Here is a 22643-nt window from a genome sequence, read left to right as displayed (position 1 = left end):
AAGACGCCACGCAATAATTAATATTAATAATATTTAAAAAATATAAGGTTGTTAGTTTAAAGGGTAATAGTGGCCCAAAAAGGTTGATTGAGGGATATTTTTAGGGAGAAATTACTTAAGTACACAACATTACTTTACCTATTCTCAATATTTCCCTACTCTTTTACTAAAATACAAAAATCCCTTATTTTCCCCCAATTCAGCTTAATCGGATACTTTATTAGTTTAAGTATCNAAGTTTGGTGGGTTGGAATTAAATTTTATCCAATAAAAAGACGCCACGTAATAATTAATAATAATAATATTTAAAAAATATAAGGTTGTTAGTTTAAAGGGTAATAATCGACTAAAAAGGTTGATTGAGGGATATTTTTAGCCCAATAGATGGATGAAGTTTTTAAACCTTTTCGAATAGTACAGAGGTATTTTTGGCCCTTTTCCGGAAATTAATGATAAATTAGGAAGAGTGAAAAACAGTAAATTGAATGATCTTATTATATTACTTTTTTTTATAATTGAATAATTTTTTAAGATATTTTCTCCGATACGAAAAATTATAAGTGGAATCATGAAGAGGAAGCAACTCAAGGATATGGGGTCATATAGGGGATCTTTTTTCACCTTTTTCATGTTCACTTTTGGTTTCCTTTTGCAGTATATTAGTCATGAATTGACGATAAATTGATAATGAAAATAATACAAAGTACATATCAATTTTGGTGTATAACCTAAATCCTTAAAATCAATAGAGTTTCATATTCAAAACTCACTTACAAGTCAACTTGTGAATAGGGGTGTTTGATGGATTGGATATTGATTAAAATCAAAATCAAACATTTTGATCGATTTTTAAATTATTAAAATCGAGCCAAATGAATATAATATACATTTATTGATATGGTTGTTATCGATTTCAATTAAGATATTTGGTTATTAATCATACACGAAAATAAAAGGAATGATTCATTCAAAAGAGGAAAAAAAAAAGATAGCAATTCACCTAAAAGGAAATGAATTATGTACGTGTCATTTTGGATCTTATAATTCTTGTACCAGAACACCAATTATGATTAAATTCTTGTTAGCTAATCTAATGTACTTAACAACATAAACTTATTGAAAAATGTATAAGCTAACGATATTGTTGCACAAATAAAAGATGCATCATAATTTATTTTTTTCATTAGAGTGATGCATTTTTAGCATAAAAAAAATCATTAAAATAATATATAATTTGTTAGTTCAGTTATTTCTTCGATTTTTTTGAACAAAACCAAAACAATTACTATCAACTTTTAGAAATGTAAAACTAAACCAAACTAAATAAAAATGGTTTTGGATTGGTTTTTATCCAATCTGTGAATATCCCCAACTTGTGAGGATAAATTATGGATATTGATAATATTCTGTATATAAATACATATCTGTACGATTCTTGAACAACAAGATGTCGTTGTAGTATAGTGGTAAGTATTCCCGCCTGTCACGCGGGTGACCCGGGTTCGATCCCCGGCAGCGGCGTATTTTGTATTTTTTTAGAAAAATCTTCTTGAGCCTATCTTCTTGGTATCTGTTTCATTGCCCGATAAAATATACGTTTATAGTTGATAAGAAATCCTTAAAATAGAAGGGAAAGGGGATCCTTGACGTTAAGATAAAAGTAGTTGGTCACGAGTTTAAGCCGCAAAAAGTAAATCAAGATAAGGTTTGCATACACGATCCAATGTGATCTTGTCCCTCCCTAGATCCTACATGTAGCGAGACAACTACTACTCCTAAAAAAGAACTAATTAACTACTGTAACAAATAAAAGTAAAGAAGTGTGATTGTCATATCATCTCTGTTTCTTTTATGCTGGCTATTCTTGCATTCTCTCGGTCCTGCTTGAATGTCCAATACAAGGGTGTATAAAATAAACCACACAAGCCGAAAGGCAGGGCCATCATTGAAAAGAGGCCTTTTGACAATGCTAAGGCCTCTTTTGCAGATCCTAACACTGGATCAACAGACTTAGTATCATAACCATATAGTTTCTCCGCGAGAATTCCTACAACTGGCGCTGCAAAGGATGAAAATGAGACCTCAAAGGCGCGATCAAATGCATAAATCATGGTCCTGTGTTTTGAAGGCACAACTTCTGCAAACATGGGGCCATTTGAAGCAGTAAAATTCCAGCTGATTGTTAGCCCCATCAGGAATAATGTCACAGCAAATGTGTAGTAGCTACTCACAGACTGGGGGACAATTCGAAGAAGGAACCATGAGAATGGTATGCCCATAAAAGAACTAAATTGCGCACACATGATACGCCCTGAATGAGGGTACGTGTGAGATATTCTATCTGCAACTACGCCACCAAAAAAGGATCCTATCGCACATCCTGCAGCAAATAGACTGACAAGTGCTGCTGCACTGTTGTGATCAAAACCTGCATCATCATTTCACGTTTATATAATCAACTCAATGGACAGTCATGAACTTCAAAACATGAAATGCAGGCTACTCACCAATTAATTCAAACCACAACGTAAAAAAAACCATGGCTGTCCATGGTAAGGACCCAACCAAACCTTGCAAAACAATGAACTGAAACGTTTTCACTTTCATGACAGCTTTCATTGCTGTCCATGACTCCATCCAAATCGACATTGAATTGGTATTTCCCTTCTCTATCAATCCCTCCCTAAAATAGGATCACGAAAAGAGTGAAACGATGTTTAACTAGAGCAAAGGAAATGAAGCTACAACAAGCAACCCGTACCTGTCATTACTGTTTTTCGTATTACCATGCTCTATGTTGGCTCTTTTTCTTGGATCAACAACAAATGTAAAGACAAGAAATGCAATAAAAATACTGAAAGTTGCCATCATGACGAATGCAAAGCGCCATCCAGGAATGCCCCAGAATTTATAACCAGCCATAACAGTAGCAATAGCTCCACCTCCTATCCCACCGACAGTTCCAACAAGACTAAGAAATCCAAATCCAGTTCCTCTGGACTCATCCATATAGTTATCTGCTATAAATGACTGGAGTGCAGGTATCACAATTGCGAGTCCAAATCCATTTACTGCCCTCCAAAATCCAACCTGCATAAAATAGTTACTAGCACCGACTGCACCAGTTGATAGGGACCAGAACAGGATACCGATTGCAAGAACAGTGGGGCGGTCATAGTTTATAACTAAAATACCTGCCACTGGCGATGCAATCCCCTGGACGAAATTCCTTATGAATGTGAGATAACCAAGATCAGATGGACCAGCCTTAAATGTTTCACTGACTTCTTTGTATACAGCTGGTAGGAGATTTTCGTCAGCACGCTCCATTATAGCTGCCATGTTGATGATGATCAGGGGAAGAGAAATCCCAAATACTCTCCTTGTTCTGTAATGGATCGATAAACATTTTAAAATCGAATAAGAAGAACATATAGGTAATAAAATATAAATGCAGAATTCTTCTCTAAGTATATTTAAAGACCTAAAACTAAGAGGGATAACATTGTTTATCGCAAGTAATTTCTTATCATTTGACGATCAAAATCTTAATTACATGGATATGACATTAATAAAAGAACAAACTTTCATGCTCAGTAACCATAAATGCCTCATGATACTCTACAAGATATGCATGAAAGTTCAGAATACAAATTAACATCTAGTAGCAATGAACCTACAAAGTCTGAATTTCAAACTGCTGGACACAACAACACAGGCGCTGCTTCCCTTGTTAGTTGCTATGTTTTCTTACTCCATTGTACTTGGATTTGCTACACTTGACCCGAAGGTCTTTTGGAAACAACCTTTTTATCTCTACGAGGTACTGATAAGGTCTACGTACACTCTACATTCCCCAGACCCCACTTATGGGATTCCACTCACAGAAATTGAAAGTCTCTTCCTTAGCAGAAAATCCCTTTCAAACTAAAGGAAATACCAATTCTCACGGGAAATCTTAGTAGCTCAGTTGGTTAGTTGGTTGGCTACCTGAACTTTCACCTTGTTGATGAGGGTTCCATTTCTTCATCCCCTGCCCCCAATTTTACAAAAAAAAAAAAGTAGCAATTCTCATAATTTCACATCTAATAGTAGACACCAACCCTTACATATGAAAATTAAAGCGATCAGTATTCAGTGATTAGCCTACATCTTTCCATACTACAACTTGCATAATGATATAACAAGAAACTATACAAGTCAGTTTATGACATATATGTATAACTGCATTGAATTTTTTTGTCTTCTGATCTGTTTTTATGCTACGGTTAGTTCAAATCCGCATTAAAGAAAATGTAACCAAGTTGATTACTTGACATGATTATTTAGCATTATTCGAAAACCCTTTGATCCCCGAATTCGGAGTATCCTACTTTCAAGCAATTCACAGTGTTCAACAAGCAATCGATATTCTCAGATAGTGTAATGAGTATAAAAATGAACGATCAAACAGCATGAGGAAAGTCCATAATCACTCCAAAAATATATATAAACTGTATAAATAATCAATGGTACAATTACCATTTTCAAAAATAAAGAGTGGAGCTAACCTCATGATGCTTGAGTACTTGCAGAATTTTGGATCCAAAAATTGGAGGAGGAAATCCCAAAGAAGAGGTCAACGGTCCTCTTCCCCATTGGGTTCATAAACTTAATATCCTATTCCCAACTTGACACAAAGTTTAAGAATATAAAAAAAAAAAATCTTTAAATCTTATAGTTCTAAATTAAATATTAATTTAGTATGTATAAAAAAAACACTATAACAAAACTAACTTTTAATGAAAATAAATATGTACATTAACAAAGAGTATTAAAGTCTTTGCCGATATTAGTTAATTACCATGAATCAAATATCGTTATAGGCTTTAGTGCTAATTGCCTCTAAAAAAATATATTTTTAAACAATTGAGCTTTTACTGTTAATTAATTACTGCTAAAAAAAGTCATTTAAAATTGAAAGGGAGGATGTATTTGATAAAGTCGAGTAAACGCACGTGCTTGGGTTTTGGTAGGGAACCATTTAACGTGGGAGCAGAGAAATTTCTTTAGGAAATTAAGCAGATGTGATGAGATTTATGAAGTTTAGGAAGATTGAATATTCAATATTAATCTAATCAATGAATATATACTATAGTTTAACCAATAGCAACATAACATTGCTTTGTTAATAGAAAAATTACCTATTTTATTTATATGTAGGAGTATTGAGTTTTGCAGGCTTGGACAATTGATGAATATATATGACAAAATTACAATGATTCAAAATGTCGTCTGTCTTGTTAAGACTGATACTAGTAATATGGATAATATCATCTTATACAATAGAGGTCCTTTGATTTATTGGGTTTGTAGTTTATTTTTAATTAGTGAATTGTTTAATACATGCACGTGATTTGAGTCAAAACTATTTGATTTCAACATACTTATATATAGCTAATGCACTAGGTCTGCTCCCACGGTGATAGTATACATACAACTTTTTTTACACAGTAAGTGAAAAATTGCTTACACCCAATCGATGTATATATTATAAGTTTTTTTTACGGTTATAGCACTATAATTTAGAAATAACGAAATGTGCAAGTGATAGCCGATAAGGCTAAAATATGTGTATATTTTAAACCTCACTTATGGAACGATACTAAATATGTTATTATTATGGTTAAGTACATACAATTTAAACTGAGATCTGAAACCCAAAACATCAGTTAATTTCACTAAATACTGACCAATCATATGTATATTGTAGCATGCTTAAAACATCAGTTAATTTCACTAAATACTGACCAATCATATGTATAATCTGTAACACTGATTTTTTAAGCATGCTACAAATTAATCCCAAGCTAAGCTATTTAGGCTTTGGACCATCAGCAAATTTTGCAGATCAACCTAAGCTACGGCCCATTGAAGTAGTGTGGGCTAGCCAATTTTTAGCTTTATGATTGAAAAATAACTATTATTAAGTAAGTTTTAAATTGGAAAAATTACTTAGCTACACAATCTTTCTTTTCATATTCTCTAAAATTTTCTACCATTTTAAAACATTACAAAAATCTCTATTTTTCTCTCATTCTCTCCTTTTATAGATACATAACTCACCGCCCTCTAACCCATCAATTTTTTTTCCTATTTCACGACTGAAATCACTCCCACGGATCAGTAGTTACCTTCATCATTCTATTTTTGAATTTCAAATATATTCTTTCTCCAGTTCATCGATTTCAAGTTCCTAAAGAGGTAGAACTATTTGTTCATCAATTTTTTTCTTTCCAGTTCTTGAATTATCGTTTTTTTTTAAAATAAAATCTTTTTAGCTTTTTCATCCACAATTTTCTGATACATATAGATTTTGATGATGAAAACTTTTATGAAAAATAGATATAAACAACGAAACGATGTATCTACGGTGTTTATATATCCTGCTCAATATAAATGTACTTTATACATACTACTTAATGTATCATTTATATGTATCAAGTTCTACAATGTATCTTTAATCCTATTCAAATTTAAAAGGTTATATAGACAGTACCAAATCAGTTGTGTGTTATGTATCTACAATCTTTAATGTTTGTTCAATCTTATCCAACTTAGAAGGCTATGTATATGTATATATTATCCAAAAATAATCTTGATACATTAATCATAACGTTCTATAATTAGAGCAGTATGTATCAGTTCCAATAATAGGTATATGTAGTGGCGGATCCAGGAATTAAGCCCAGGGGGTTCGAAATTTAAAGAAGAAGTTCATGTGGTAATGTAAGTGCGCGGTGAGCGTAGTACCCCCGACATGCTTTTTGTAAAGGTATCTCATTGGTTGATAAAAGTTAACACCAAACTAATCAAAGATATTGAGAACAAAGCTACGTTGATAAAAAAAATTAGTGGATCAGTTGTATTACATAAGTTAATTCCTAAAACACGTGAAAATTAAAGGATGAAAAAGAAAGCGAGATGGAGAAGAAAAATATTTACCTTAACCCGCTAAATTTATTACCTTATCGTACCACATTAAGCATTTCTTCCTACTTTTACCCTGCTCCATTGAACATTCTTAAAATTTCTTGTAATTTTTATACTTTTATTTTGTAATGTTTTACTTTATTTTGCATTTTAAAATTTTTAAAATTAGTATCCATTCAAACACATATTACTAGGAAAATTATCAAGATTCTCTAAAAGTATGTAAGTATAGATTTACTAATATTATAATGCATATTCAGAAGATAAATAAATGGCATCGTCAATTTTTTAGTTCATGTAGTTTAATTTACTAGGTTAGTCATCACTTGTTGAAAAAAAATGATGAATAAATCAAATAAATTTAGTTTCCATCTCTCTAAAATAGAATTGAAAAAATAGAAAAGAAATTCCATGAATTCTATTAAATATATATTATTAAAAGGATATTGACGATTTTTAGTTTCTTCATTCAATTACATCTAATTTATCTTTATATATATAATTCATTATTTTTAAAGAGTTGTACATAAAATTATGTTGAAATAAAATGACTAATAGATATAAGACGAATAAAAAAAAATGTGTCTAATAAATTTAAACAAAAACAAATTAGAAAAAGAGAAGATGATCCAAGCCCAAAAGTTGAGCCCAATTCCATGCATTTAAAAGGGTAAAAAATAAGAGAAGAGGAATTGTTGCGCATGAGATTCAAACTCACGACATAAAAGCCATTGTTGAACCCCTTATCCATTGAGCTAAAGCTTCTCACTTATTTTCAGGGGGTTCATTTTAATATATGTACACATAAAATCAGAATTTAGCCCTATATATATAACGTAATTTTTTGACCGAGGAGGTTCGGGTGAACCCCCTCGACACAACTTAGGTCCGCCCTTGGGTATATGATACATAACAGTGACAATGTTGACTACTTTATTATGTATCAAATTGTAACAACAAACTAACACATATCGGCACAATTTCGTAACCATCTTATAACATGTACCAGATACATTACAATAACCAATGATACAACTATTCACAAAAAAACGACTACACAACATCTCTCCAGCTTTTTTATGTGTTGTATCAATGTATACTAGATACATTGCAAATTTTCGCTCATATTTCTTCTCCTCCAAGTACACTAACAAAGATATTAATGATGTATCTTCTCAAAAAATTTGACAATTCTGAATCAAAATTGAAAGGATCTTTGATAAACTGGGAGAAGATTTTTGAATCTCAATTTTTTTTCGATAATTTTGAATCAAAAATGAAAGGATCTTCGATGAACTGAGAGAAGAATTTTGAATCTCAATTTTTTTTTGACAATTCTGAATAAAAATCGAGAGGATCTTCAAACAATTGTATAAGGATAAAGCAACACTCGTCTCTGTAATGTCTCATATCTCCAAATTTTTCTCAAATCATCGATCTCCAAGCCGCAACGGCTGATTCAACTTACCTCACTTTCTCATATTCTTGAATCTCAACAAAATGGAGATATTCATGATGTATCAACTCAATTTTCAATGATTTTGAATCGAAATTGAATTTTTTTTGAAAATTTTGGAGATGAAATTTGAAATTTGAATTTTTTGATGTTGTTACGCTTTGGGAGATATTGATTAGCAGTGAAAACAATGTAATTGCATGATTTATGAATTTGATATTTAATTGACGTTTCTATTCCTTTTTAAGCGCAACAGAAAATATTTTATTCCCTTTTTTAGCGCAACAAAATGATTCTTCTTGTATCGAATTAATGTATCCGGATGGTGAATTAATGTATCCGGATGATGACCTATATATCCAGAAGGTACAAATTTTAAGGAATTATTATAAATAAAAAAAGAATAGGGATAAAATGTAATGTACTCTTTATACTATGTGATTTACGTAAGTTATACTTTTAAATTTGATAAGTGAAACTCTATAATAATGTTCTAGAATTTCAACTTGAAATTTCTTGATGATAACTATTTATGAATGTTATCCATCATTCACAGTGACCCTTGCGTGCAAATGTTGGCCCAAAGTCATTTCAGGACGATTATTGTACGCCAAAATGAGAAAAGCTATGTTCACAAACTTTCGATATCTTCATCTGGAAAGTTCACATAAAACTCAATATGACCTGTTTCTTTTGTAAAACATAATACGTAGGCCTTATATGTTTGTACTTAATGAAACTTTAAATCTGAATGGTTAAGACTTAAGACAGTAAATCATTAAATATATTTATTTTCATTAAAATTTAAGCACTTAATTGATGTAAATAGGTTTTGATCATTAAGATGTAGAGCAAAGTCTTAATATTATTAAGAGGTATTCATATGTGGATAATATTCACCATCAATTTATCAGGCATCAGTCACCACCACTAAACACCTCTGCCATTACAATCACTATTGACAACCACCATTACACATCGTCTATCATCAACCACCTATGCCATCACATCACCACCATTGCTAATTATTACTATCAGTTGCTACCACACTTACCTCCTCCATCATTATAATTATATTCATTAGGCCATCACCTGACTTTTCTCTAGCTGTCACCAATACAATCAATTCCTACTACCAACAAACTCCACCATCACAACTTGCAAAGCTGCAAACTACCACAATACATTCTTCGGTACCACCATCACTGTCGTTACCTCCACTACTACTATCAACCACTACCACCATTGTGGTCAATCCCTACTATCAACCACCTCCATCACAACTAGCAATGTCGCCAACTATCACAAATACATCATCAACCACTACACATTTTTCTATCACCACCATCAACACAACCAACTGTTAATATATCAACCAACTTCAGAATTACAACCACCAACACCGCTACCAATTGCCACCACTATGAAAATCACAACAATGCCAACCACCTCCACCATCACAACTATTACCACACCATCATTAATACTAGCCACTATTAACAACTATTACCATCAACACCATCACTACAAACAATCTCCACCATCACTAGCAAGCATAAGTATTATTTTTTAATCAAATAATGATTTTATTTTATTTATTTATTTATATTTAATTAATTTTTATTTGAATTGCATATGTACATGTAAATAAATTATTTACATTCAGATATTGAAAAACAATCAGTCTTAATCATTCAATGTCCATATCTAAAGATAATATCTTAATCGTTGAGATATGCATCAAGATTCATACATCTAAATCTTAATGAAAATAAATAAGGCAGTTAAGTATATTTAGTTGCACGATTTATTATTCAAATGAGATATTTTTAAATTTTTGCAATTAGCAATTGACTAGGCTTAAATTCTTTAACGACGTGGATATAACTTGTGGAATGTTATGATGCAAAAATATAAACTTATGTTCCATAAAATAGTTGTTTGTGAAGGATTTTTTTATAAAAAAAAAAAAGAAGAGAAGAAAATCAGCATAAAATAAAGACAAAAGTGCAAATGACCCTTACTTTAATATGCGTCCTTTTTTCTAAACAAATAAAAGCGAAGAAAAGTCAAAAATCGTGTGTTTACCAAAGACTAAATTTCTTCTTTTGGAGATACGACTTATGAGTAAAAGTTCGTTTTACTCGGTAAGTATATTATAAAGTAGAAGTCTTTGTATTATTATTATTTATATTACAATCATTGACTATGAATATATCGACAAAACCCACCCTTAATGCACTAATATATTCACTGATTTGATTATTTTTTAAAATTGAATAGGAAAATCAATGCCCAAAGTTTTGCTTTGCATTTCAAGAAATTTAAATATACTCTCTCCATTCATTTTTAGTTGTCATGTTGTGTTTTTTTGAAAGTTAATTTAACTAATTTTCAAAGTTAAATTAGATTATATTAATTCGATACTTTTTTCTTATAAAAAAAATAGATATTTAAAAATTATATAAAAAGTATTATAAATTATAATTTTTTGCATATCATTATAATGAAAAAAATTATCATAAAATTTTAGTTAAAATTCTTATCATTTGACTCTAAAAAAGAAAATTATGATAATTAAAAGTAGAAGAAGTGAGTAGATAAGACCAACTGTTCATCTCCGTCAAAGGAACTTATGGTTTAAAAAAACAAAACTAATGGCAATAATTTTGTGTGGTCCACGCGGAATGCTTAAGCACACGTGTATCAATAATTCTTAATTTGGGATTTGGAGTTATAATAAGAGCACATTTTGATTCCATCAAGCAACAACCGCCAGCTTGCTTTGTCGCCCTCTCTCTAATTTTGTGATTAACACGTCCTAAATCTATCCATCTATATATAACATATTATTATAAAATAATTATATATATATAATATTATTTTTAATCAAAAAAATTCGGATAAACACTCTTCTTTCACCCAATATCCGTATTTGATTATGTAGTAATACTTGAACTCAAACCTCTATCATATAGTACTAACTCGAAAGAAGGGGACTTGTTCATCCATTTTTTAAAAAAAAAGATATTTTCTTTCATATCAAACATACCCCTATTTCCAATCAAACTATGTATATCATATAAATTAAGATTATTTCATTCTTTTTGCTTCCTTGATGAATCAAACGATAAATACTTACTATCTGAACAACTCCCTCTAATTCCGAGAGAGTAAAGTAGAAGAATGAGAATGTGAGCATGGGAGTGGGTTCACATGACAAATGTGGCAAAAGGTCCCCACAAACTAAATTCCCACTCTTTTCTTTGCTACAAAGGTGTCTGCATCGCACGTGCGTAGTAGCCGACAGATAAAAAAGTGCGCTTCATTTCCCATTGGTTTCTTCTCTTTAAGATGGGACCCATTCCACGCTTATCTCACCTCGTGTATTGTCCCTTCCTCTTAAAATAAAGCATCTTTTATTATATTTCGCGTTCAATTTTGAATAATAGAGTAGTTTGTACTAGTTTTTTCAAAATTTTAATTTATTCAGTTATATGGTTATTTTATGTTACATTATCAATTAAAAAAATAAATATTATTTTCCAGATGAAAAAAGAAAGTAAGAAATACCAATAGTATATACGTAAATCAGGTTATGCCATGTCTAATCACCTCTAATCCACTCTTTTTTTTTTAGCATACGTAATTCTACATCTCCTAATTCTTGCAACAACTAACTTTTCAACACCTTTTTATTTATACATGTGCACACCGTTTCTTTACATGCTCGAACTATCTAATCCATCTCCCCTCATTTTTTTCACCACAGAGGCCACTCTAACTTTTTCCCATGCCGTATAATTTCGTTGCTAATCATATATATCATAATATGCCAACACATCCATCTAAATATCCTTATTGTTGCTATATTTATCTTCTGAACATAGGCATTCATAAATGGATAACATTTTGCCCCATACATGATAAATAAGTGTTGGTATAACCATCACTTTGTAGAATTTACCTTTTGACAACACATTCGTATAACATAGTATCTCGAATGTGAGCCTCCATTTCACACACTCCGCTCCAATATGATATGTGACATCATTATTAATCTCTATATCTTCTTGAATTATGAACCCAAGATACTTGAAACTTTCTTTCTCGGGTATGATTTATGCATTGATCTTCACTTTCACCTCTTCTCCCTGCATTATGTCACTAAACTAGCACTTTGGTATTTTACTTCTATTCAACTTGAAACCTTTAGACTGTATGATCTATATATCTCCAATCTTTCAGCCTATCATTTTCTCCACCACACATCTTGTCATTCGATACTATATCATTTGCGAATAATACACACCAGATCATCTCTCCTTGTATATGTCGTGTCAATTCATCCATCATTAATACAAATATAAACTGACTCAACTCTGATCCTTGGTGCAATCCATCATGACCAAACAATTTTTTGGAGTCTCCTCCACTGTTCTAACTGGGTCTTGGATCTATCGTATGCATCCTTAATTGTCCTAAAATAAGTCATAAATACACATATTGACTTAAAACATCTCTAGTCATAAATCCATCATACGCGTCCCTATATATTGCTTTAAGGAGATGAATGACTTTTGTAGTTGATCGTGTTGTCTTAAATTCTAATTGATTTTCAGATATAAACATACTCCTCCTCATACTCATCTCGATCACTGCTTCCAAACATCATAGTATGACTTAATAATTTGATACCTCTATACTTATTAAGTTGAATATCACACTTTTCTTGTACACCAATACCAATGTACTCCACCTTATTTTTTTTGATGTTTTAGCCATCCTAAAATGACATTAAACCCAGTCAATCACTCTATACTTTCTTTAGCTACGCTCTTATAAAATCCACTTGGGTTTCTCGTCTGATTTGATCACTCTGCTCCATCTCATCTTACGAATAGCTCCCTTTAACTCTGCAACCTTTATGCACCTTGCTATAATATTCAAAATTTCTACGACACTCAAAATGCTCTAACTTCCTTAACACAATATCTATGCCCCCTTCTTCGTTCAAGAACTTATAAAAATGTATCTGCTATTTTCGTTTAATATATACCTTTTCTACCAACACTTGGTCTTTCTCCTCCTTAATTCACTTTTCGTAGTCCAGATCAAGTGACATCGATTAAGAAATTATTACTAGTGGAGTACTAATACTAATTAAACAAATGAGATATTTAAAAATATAATAATATTTTGACAAATATCATAGGTTAAATTATTATTTTTAATCGCTATATATTTTAAAAGGATAAATGATACTATGAATTAAAAAAAAAGTATTTAGCATATCTATTAAAAATTCTTTATTTTATAATTTAATATAATATTATGTACTCCCATTTTTGTTGTATAAAATGCCACATAATACTTGTATGGTCAAATCCATGAAAAAAGAGAAGAAAAAATCTAGGCCAACGCCAGAGTGTTTGTTGTGCAATTCCAATAAAGAAAAGCTTTTCACCATTTGTGAAACCAATAAGCCCTTTTCCCTCTTTTTCTCTCTCCCATTTCCACTCTGTACTGTCGTCGTCGCCTGTAACAGAATATGACGGCCGGCACCGGCGGTGGAGGATCATCAGGAAGATTACCGACGTGGAAGGAGAGGGAAAACAATAAGAGAAGAGAGAGGAGAAGAAGAGCTATTGCCGCCAAAATATTTACTGGGTTACGAACTCAAGGTAACTTCAAACTTCCAAAACACTGCGATAATAACGAGGTCTTGAAAGCTCTCTGTATTGAAGCTGGTTGGATCGTTGAAGATGATGGCACCACTTATCGCAAGGTTAGAATTCGATTCGATGCTATTGTTACTGATTTTTTACTGTTTTAATGCCAATTTATAATCGTAGATCTATATACCAGCTAGAAAACAGTAGATCTGGAGATTAGCTTTGGTGTTGGTGGTCAAAGTTTTTAGCAATAAGATCTTGTTTATTGCTTTCTACTGTTTGATTTCAAGTTCTGAAAATAAGCTTTTCAATTTTTGATGTCTTGTTTGGTGAAAAGCATATGTTGATGGTTCCAGTTTTTGCTTGGCAAAGTATTCATACTGCAGATCTCAAATAGTTTGAGATCTGAAATATTTGTGCTGTTTAGGAGTGTTTATGAAGTTGGTAGGAATTGAACAGATAGTAACCTGTAGAATTCTCAAATTGCTGCAATTTGGGGATAGAGTTAGCTGGTATGTTGCTGGTGGGAGGTGGTAGGTATCCCGTGGAATTAGTTGAGGCGAGCGAAAGCTGGTCGAGACACCGTAGTCATATAAAAGGGAAAAATGAACCTTTCCCCTCCCCAGCCATTTGGGTTAAGAAAACGAACTTCTGTCAATTTGCTCACCAAATATGCTACTTATATTGGTAGAGTTTGCGGTTCTGTCCGTCAAGTTGTGTATGGATTCACTGCTGGAGTATTACATTGATGAATGAGTGTGGATATGTTTGGAAATATTATTTAACTATTTACTCTTATTGGGATGCTAATTTTTCTTCTTAATCGCAGGGATACATGCCTCCACCAATTGAAAATGGATGTGCCTCTATGAATATCAGTGCATGTTCATCGATTCAGCCTAGCCCAATGTCATCCTCTTTCCCCAGTCCTGTACCTTCTTACCATGCCAGCCCAACATCATCGTCATTCCCTAGCCCCTCCCGTTGTGACGGGAATCCCTCATCATACATCCTTCCATTTCTCCATAACTTAGCTTCCATTCCCTCTACTCTGCCACCTCTTCGTATATCTAATAGTGCCCCTGTTACCCCACCTCTTTCTTCTCCTACCCGAGGTTCAAAGCCCCCCAAACCTATCTGGGAATCCCTCTCCAGGTTTCCATTGCATTCTTTCCAGCACCCACTTTTTGCTGCTTCTGCACCATCAAGTCCCACTCGACGCCGATACTCTAAGCCTGCTACAATTCCAGAATGTGATGAGTCTGATGTCGCCTCAGTTGAATCTGCACGCTGGGTCAGCTTCCAGACCGTGGCAGCTCCAACTTCGCCTACTTTTAACCTTGTAAAACCTCTTCCTCAGCCGAACATTCTCTTAGATGCCTTAAGTGGGCATGGAATGTTTGGCTGGGGCGAAGCAGCAGCTCAAAAGGGACATGGCGCTGAATTTGATTTTGAGAGCTGTAAAGTGAAGGCATGGGAAGGTGAGAGAATACATGAAGTTGCTGTGGATGATCTAGAGCTCACTCTTGGTAGTGCAAAAGCACGTGCTTAAGCTCCTTAATGAGATGATTCTGATAAAGGATTAGAATAGGATGAGCTTAATTATTGAAAAAAAGGAATATGGATGACCTTATTCCATATCTGCAACGTTGCAATTTGCACGTGGTTCACCACATCAATTGTGCACTATAAGTCGTATTGAGCCCCAACTACGTGGATCTCATTTGTAAATTCTCTTACTATACACCTGAGAAGTTGAATTTGATCATGTGATTTCTTGTTGTCTCTACTGTATAGTTCTCTAACAAGTGATCACCATATGAAGCTAAGATGTTCATTGAATTGAGCAGCTCGTTGGGCTAGATGTGTCCAGAGAGAATTGTGAAGTCAAACTGATGAAATGAAGCAATGGTTTCCTGTTTACTTTAGAGCTGCTCTTACAGTATAGTTATGTCTTTAAGTAATGAACTCATAGATCCTGTGTGTTTGTTTTTGTCTGGGTTTGCAAGACCCTCATATGACATTGTAATGTAGAAAAGTGCGGCGAATCATGGGGAGAACACCCATTACTACTAGTTGTTAAACTTTTGAAGGTCACATTGAATTAGAGCTTAGCTTTTTATGTGGATTTTCTTCTCATTGATAATGCCTTAGAGTGAACTTTGTGAAACCACACCTTTGGATAGTTTTCCATTTTTTTCTCTTTAGTAACACAACAATGGAAAGGGTGTATGGATTTGTATTTGCTTCTTAATGATGTTGAAAGTTGTAGTACCTACTTCATGTGCTGTCTATATTTGTTTTTTTAGTACTTGTGGGTCAAAGGAGACATGGAATGGGTGAAAGGGTCCCTCCCCACGTGCATTCTTACTTTGTAGGGCATGCGACCATTGTCACGCTTTGTATCATATCTCATAATACATATGGTGCAAATAAATCATTTCTAATGACCCTCTATTATGTATCTTGTTGGTCTACAATGGACAATCTCTTACTGAGTTTTGAATATCGAATGAATGTGACCCTTGGGCGCGAACAATTTATATTTGAGAGAAGTATTGAAAAATCTCATAAATTTACCTGAATTTTTAATTAACTGAACTTAAATACATTCCTGATCTTACAACATGAGTGAAATACACCTCTAAATTCTCATCAAGTTTAAGGTGTTTTCAACACTTCTCTTGGCTTTTTATTAAGAGTCTCATGCTCCTACAAGAGTTTGAGACTACTTGATATGTCATGTGGCAGATCGGTGGTATATCGAGTGTGTATCTAAGTTTAGTTAGTCAAGTAGAGGGCTGTTTTTAAGGTTATCATTAATTTGGAGACGAAATTAATAATTTGCGTCAAATTCATGAGTGCTGTCAATAGCGCTCTCATATCAGGAAATATTACATAATTAAGAGCATTTGCTATAAGTTACTACTAATATGCTTTTCGCTAATTTTCCTGTGATATCAGCAAAAGTTTTAGTGATTATGTTATTTATTAGAAGAATATAATTAGTAGGATCTTCACGTGCTGTTTAATTGATTGAGAAACAAGATAAAGCAAGATTAAATATTTGTTAATAAACCATCATCTGACAAGTTTTCAAGCTTATGTTTGACTGATAATCAGATTCCAGTCAATCTATTATCGCCCTCTTTCTAATTTATCATATCTATATTTTTTAGTTAATAATCCCATTAATTATATGCGTTGTTAATTAATTGTCAGATCAAACTTTGGGGAAGATCCAATTATCCAAAATCCCTAAATTAAATAATGATTTAATTAATCCAAGCTTTTTATATCGAAGAAGTGTGAAATAAAGAACACCAAAACCTAAGATGTCTTAACTAAAACATAAAATATACCAAAAGCACCTATTTTATTACAAGAAAGAAAGGCTTTGGTGAAGATATGAAATAAATTGCATACTAAATTTTGTGGGACTCTATGAGGTGTGTTCAATTCGAGTTGAGACTCTATAAGGTGGGTTCAATTTCAATTAGAATTCTTAGAGGCTACTCAATCCTAAACCCTAACTAGTTAATGCCTATATAAAAGGTATTAGGCATCTCGAATATCCACCACAAATTCATGGAATATTCCTAAAGAGATCAAAATCTCGAATATTTCGCAAATTCATGAAATATTACTAAAAAGATCAAAATCTCGAATATTTCACAAATTCATGCAATATCCATAAAGAGATCAAATTCAAATCACCCTAGTTCGAGAATCCAAATCATCCTAGTTCGAGAAATACGTTACTAACGGCCCTCGAATCATGGAAATCTGATGAGAGATCTTATGAGAGAAGAATCAAGGGAGGAGCAAAATTGTACCCATATTGATTAATCAATGAAATATTCTTATTTTTTCAGATTTTTATTATGATTAATTTATTTTTCTGTTACTTTAAAATTTGTTGCAAACAACTGCAACTTTAAATTGTGAGATTTTGGCTACTTGGGCTGTCCTTGGTGAAGTACTGTTTTCAGCTGGATAAATTGAATTTGGGTGGAATAAAATAAATAAATTGATGAGTTACAGATTCGTTCAAAAATTACTTAAGCTGAAATATATTAGAATACAGATCATAATACAACCCATCTAATTCTTACAAATTAATTGAAGGTCGTTTTTGATGTTTTCAAAATATATGTAATAATCCAACTCATTTCTAGGCACTGATGATTTAAGATCAAGGGCATATATTACCTATTCAAATTACCAAGGGCCTAAGAGGGTATTATTTCTCAAATTGAAAATGTTAAGGGGTAAAGCGAGTTTCTTTTTATAACAAATTTGATTGAGTAATTTTACATGAGAGAAGTCCTAAGTTGAGAGGCCTTATTGATACAAAATTAAATTTAATGATTTTGTTACCTAATTTATCATAGTTGAATCATGAATGACCTTTTAAGATATTAAATATAATGAACCTCACTTATCTATTTGTCAAAACTTTCAATAAATCACAGAATCCATTTGTGAGTTTTCAAGTTTTTAAAAACCCAAAAGATGGAATTTTAAGTTTTTTACTTTAATTCACCCACTCATATTTAAATTTGTGATGATATATATGAATATCACTTTGAATAAATTTTTAAGTATCAAAATAAAATCATAATCACAAAATAAGAAATTATCGAATATTTGAATTATGTATAAAATAGGCTAAATATGATAATATCTGAAAACATGGGATCATTTTAGTTACGAAAAAGAGTCGAAAATACTCTTAATGTATTGAAAATAGCTCAAAATATGTTTTATTCCACCTATTGAATAAAAAAATACTCTTCCATCCGCCTATTTAAATTAAAAATATCCTTAAATTCAAATTTAACCTTAAAATCACCACTTCTTTTAATGGAAGTTGATGTGCCATAAATGAATTTGTAATTAAATATGTGACATTATTTTTATTGGTCCAAATTTAATTAGACCCGATTTCATTCACAATCATACCCATTAACCCAAACTCATTTCTAAATGACCAACACTTCTTCATCTTCCAGCTTCTCCAAAATTGTTTGGAGGTATTAACTTTTTGGTAGACTTTGCACTGTTATCTAATTGCTTGCTGTATTTCTTCCCCTTTTTTTTTTACTTGGATTTGTTGCACTTGAGCTAAGAGATTTTCGAAAACGACCTCTCTACCTCAACAAGATAGTAGTAAAGTTTGCTTACATTCTATTCTCACCATATCTCACTTTTAAAATTTCACTAAATATGATATTATTATTATGATATATAAAATTTACAAATAGAAATAAAAATATATTTCTTAATATTATAGACAAATAAAAATTACCGGAAAAAGTAATAATAGTACAAGTTTATTTACATTATTAATAACAAGAAAGTTGATAGTTGATATTGGCAATTGGTTTTTGGACACGAAGCAAGTGACTAAAGCTATCCATACCCACTTATTAGTGGTTATTATTAGTTGAAACTTTTTTTTTTGGCAGAAATCTTATATATTTTATCTCGTATTTAGTTATGAATATTAATTAATTTCGACCAAGCAAACAAACATTATTTGTATTATTATTATTATGAAGTTCTTGAACGTTCCTAAATATTTGAGGTTGTTATATTTACTGACCCTACTGCCCTTAAGAAAAAGACTAGTCATGTAATTATGTCCCTTAGCTTGGAAATTAAATTATTTATGATTTTCCAAACTTTGTGATTCCTATAAAGTCCATACACAAAAGACTTTCATTTTTGTAAAATTCATCAAACATTTTTAATTTTTCTCTTTTCCATGGATAACACACAACTTCATGTTGCTATAGTGTCAAGCCCTGGTATGGGACATTTAATCCCAGTACTAGTCTTAGGCAATCGATTAGCCACTCATCATAATATCAAAATTACAATTCTTGCTATCACAACAACCTCTTCATCGTTTGAAATCAAATTTCTCAAGAAATCCAACGAGAAAAAAACTATTGAAATTATTCCTATTCCATCGGTTGATATTTCCCACCTAATAGACTCCACTACTAAAGTTGTCTCTCAATTCCGTCTTTTGGTTCGCGGAGCATTGCCTGGAATTCGTTCTGTCATAGCTTCGATGAATCATCGTCCAGATGCTCTCATTGTCGACATTTTTGGCACACAAATAGTGTCCATAGCCGAAGAATTTAACATTCCTAAGTATGTGTTCCATACTACCAATGCATGGGTATTAGCGTTATTTATATACCTACAAGTTCTTGACCAAGAAATTGAGGGTGAATATGTTGATCTTAAACAACCTTTGGAAATTCCGGGTTGCAAAGCGTTACAACCGGATGATGTGGTGGATCCCATGATGGATCGGAGTGATCAACAATATCATGAGTATCTTAAACTAACAATGGAATATACGTGTTTTGATGGAATCTTGATTAATACTTGGGAAGATTTAGAGGGTGAGACTATCAAAGCACTTCGAAGTAATGAAAAGTTGCAATCAGTTCTAAAGGTGCCACTTCCAATTTACCCAATTGGTCCCTTGAGGAGAACAATTGAAATAACTGAGCGTGATGAGGTAATAACTAGTTAAGTGATCATACGAGAAATCAAACCTATTATAGTCAATATCATATATGAATAGTTTTAAGTCTAATTATTGTTCTCTTGTTTATATTTTTGCAAACAGGTGATTCAATGGTTAGACAACCAAAATTACGAGTCAATTCTATTTGTATCATTTGGAAGTGGTGGAGCTCTTTCATCTCAACAAATGATTGAGCTTGCATGGGGTTTGGAATTAAGCCAACAAAAATTTGTTTGGGTAGTACGTCCACCGTCTGATGGTGATGCAGATAATGCTTATTTAAACTCCAATGGAAGCCATACACATGGCACGTTCAAATACTTACCAGAGGGTTTTTTAGCTAGGACTAAAGATATGGGCCTAGTAGTTCCTATGTGGGCCAAACAAGCTGAAATCTTGAGTCATTCATCAGTGGGTGGATTTATATCACATTGTGGATGGAATTCGACGATTGAAAGCCTTACAAATGGAGTTCCTATGATTGCATGGCCATTACACGCCGAACAAAAAATGAACGCCACCATGCTTACGGAGGAGCTAGGGGTGGCAATTCGACCGGCGGTTTTACCGACAAAAAAATTGGTGAAGAGAGAGGAGATTCAAGGAATGGTGAGGATTTTAATGGATACAAAAGAAGGGGAGAGTATAAGGGAAAAAGCTAAGAAACTAAAGATAAGTGCGGAAAATGCACTAAGTGAAGGAGGTTCATCTTACAACTCAATGTGTGAACTTGTGAAGGATATTCGCAGAGGCGTATCCAGGATTTCGGCTAGATAGGTGCACGATTATGAAGAAATGTATCTTAAATATAAATTTGATCATTTGACTTTTAGGTTCTAAATATGAACCATTAAATTTTAAAAACTATAGATCCAAAATATATAATACAATTAGTTTTAAATTTTAATATACACATTTGATTTAATTAGATAAAAAAAATTACAGTGCTAAATTTTTTAGGAATTTTCAATGTAAGACACTTGAAAATTTTGAAAGATTAAAGGCAAAAATACAAAAGAAAAATTAGTTGAAACGTCAAAAGTGTCACCGATAACCACTTAGAGTGGTGTTACTCAAAAAAACAAGATAGATATAAGATTTAAATTTCAATTCTCACTTAGAGAAGTGCACCTAATCATCATCGTATTATTATATGATACTTTGAACATGGGTTCACACATCTATATTTAAATATTTTTTAAAAAATATAACACTACTATATATAATCTAGAGAGGGGAGCATGGGTTCACGTGAACTCACGGCCAGGGGAGGATCTACGTTGAACCAAGGGGGTTCATCCGAACCCCCATCGTCGAAAAATTACACTATATATATACGATTAAATTTTTTATTTATGTGTATATATATAATATTGAACCCCCTGAACATACACCAAAGGCGTAGCTCAGCGGCGTTGGGGGTTCAAGAATTCGCGCTCCTGACCGTTAGGTCGCGTGTTCGAATCCGAACAGAGGCAATTTTTTATCAGCCTTTTATTTTAGGCGGGAATTCAAGATTTATTAGTTTAATCCCTAATTATAAAGTCAAATATTAAAAAGCCCTTTTCTTCTTTATTAAAAACCTGATAATCCCTAATTACAAAGTCAAATATTAAAAAACCCTTTTCTTCTTTTAGGATTTTTTCACGTTTTATTTTTTTCATTGTTCTTCTTCCTTGCTCTGGCTGCTGCTTGTCACTACAGGCTGCTGCTGGCTGCTCCTTGTCACTGCTGCTTGGTCATTATTGAAATCTTGAAGTCTATATCCGCAATCGTTTCTTTCATCTCCATTAATAATTACTTTGGTATGTTTTTGGTTCCCTTTTTTCTTACTAGATTTCTATATACCTTATTTCGTTATTTCTTGATGTGCTTTCTTTTAGTTGGCTGAATTATTGATATCATTGAAGTTTCATTTTTTTTGTTTGGCTAATTTAATATATTTTCTTAATCTAAAATTGGAGAGATAGAGAAATATAATGTAATAATC

The 22643-nt window shown here is 32.4% G+C and overlaps 3 protein-coding genes and 1 non-coding gene across 4 annotated transcripts; 3 read left to right on the top strand and 1 right to left on the bottom strand.

The window, feature by feature from the left end:
- The first annotated feature begins 1449 nt into the window (after positions 1-1449).
- TRNAD-GUC (transfer RNA aspartic acid (anticodon GUC)) lies at positions 1450-1521 on the top strand. Its single transcript has one exon. It is a non-coding gene; the product is annotated as a tRNA-Asp (tRNA).
- Positions 1522-1710: 189 nt separating this feature from the next.
- Positions 1711-4636, bottom strand: LOC125847539 (uncharacterized). The gene is made up of 4 exons (XM_049527150.1): positions 4551-4636; positions 2762-3388; positions 2508-2683; positions 1711-2428 (listed from the first exon to the last, which is right to left on the bottom strand). Exons 1-4 carry the CDS (start codon positions 4553-4555, stop codon positions 1830-1832), a joined length of 1407 nt encoding a protein of 468 aa, XP_049383107.1. The 5' UTR covers positions 4556-4636; the 3' UTR covers positions 1711-1829.
- A 9159-nt stretch (positions 4637-13795) lies between these two features.
- LOC125847544 (BES1/BZR1 homolog protein 2-like) lies at positions 13796-16242 on the top strand. The gene is made up of 2 exons (XM_049527156.1): positions 13796-14216; positions 14933-16242. The coding sequence occupies exons 1-2, from the start codon at positions 13980-13982 to the stop codon at positions 15653-15655; spliced, it is 960 nt and encodes a 319-aa protein (XP_049383113.1). The 5' UTR covers positions 13796-13979; the 3' UTR covers positions 15656-16242.
- A 3631-nt stretch (positions 16243-19873) lies between these two features.
- LOC125847177 (anthocyanidin 3-O-glucosyltransferase 5-like) lies at positions 19874-21430 on the top strand. The gene is made up of 2 exons (XM_049526859.1): positions 19874-20644; positions 20756-21430. The coding sequence occupies exons 1-2, from the start codon at positions 19874-19876 to the stop codon at positions 21428-21430; spliced, it is 1446 nt and encodes a 481-aa protein (XP_049382816.1).
- Positions 21431-22643: the final 1213 nt, after the last annotated feature.

This window comes from Solanum stenotomum, chromosome 12 (assembly GCF_019186545.1).
Source record: "Solanum stenotomum isolate F172 chromosome 12, ASM1918654v1, whole genome shotgun sequence".
Taxonomy (NCBI): Eukaryota; Viridiplantae; Streptophyta; class Magnoliopsida; order Solanales; family Solanaceae; genus Solanum; species Solanum stenotomum.
The sequence above is the reverse complement of the archived record's forward strand: the minus strand, read 5'-3'. Positions and strand labels throughout refer to the sequence as shown.

Coding starts and splice junctions, on each gene's coding strand:
- LOC125847544 (XM_049527156.1), top strand. CDS start 13,980: ATGACGGCCGGCACCGGCGGTGGAGGATCATCAGGAAGATTACCGACG. Junction 14,217..14,932: donor ATGGCACCACTTATCGCAAG/GTTAGAATTCGA, acceptor TCTTAATCGCAG/GGATACATGCCTCCACCAAT.
- LOC125847177 (XM_049526859.1), top strand. CDS start 19,874: ATGGATAACACACAACTTCATGTTGCTATAGTGTCAAGCCCTGGTATG. Junction 20,645..20,755: donor AAATAACTGAGCGTGATGAG/GTAATAACTAGT, acceptor TTTTGCAAACAG/GTGATTCAATGGTTAGACAA.
- LOC125847539 (XM_049527150.1), bottom strand. Junction 2,684..2,761: donor ACGAAAAACAGTAATGACAG/GTACGGGTTGCT, acceptor ATCCTATTTTAG/GGAGGGATTGATAGAGAAGG. Junction 2,429..2,507: donor GTTGTGGTTTGAATTAATTG/GTGAGTAGCCTG, acceptor ATGATGATGCAG/GTTTTGATCACAACAGTGCA.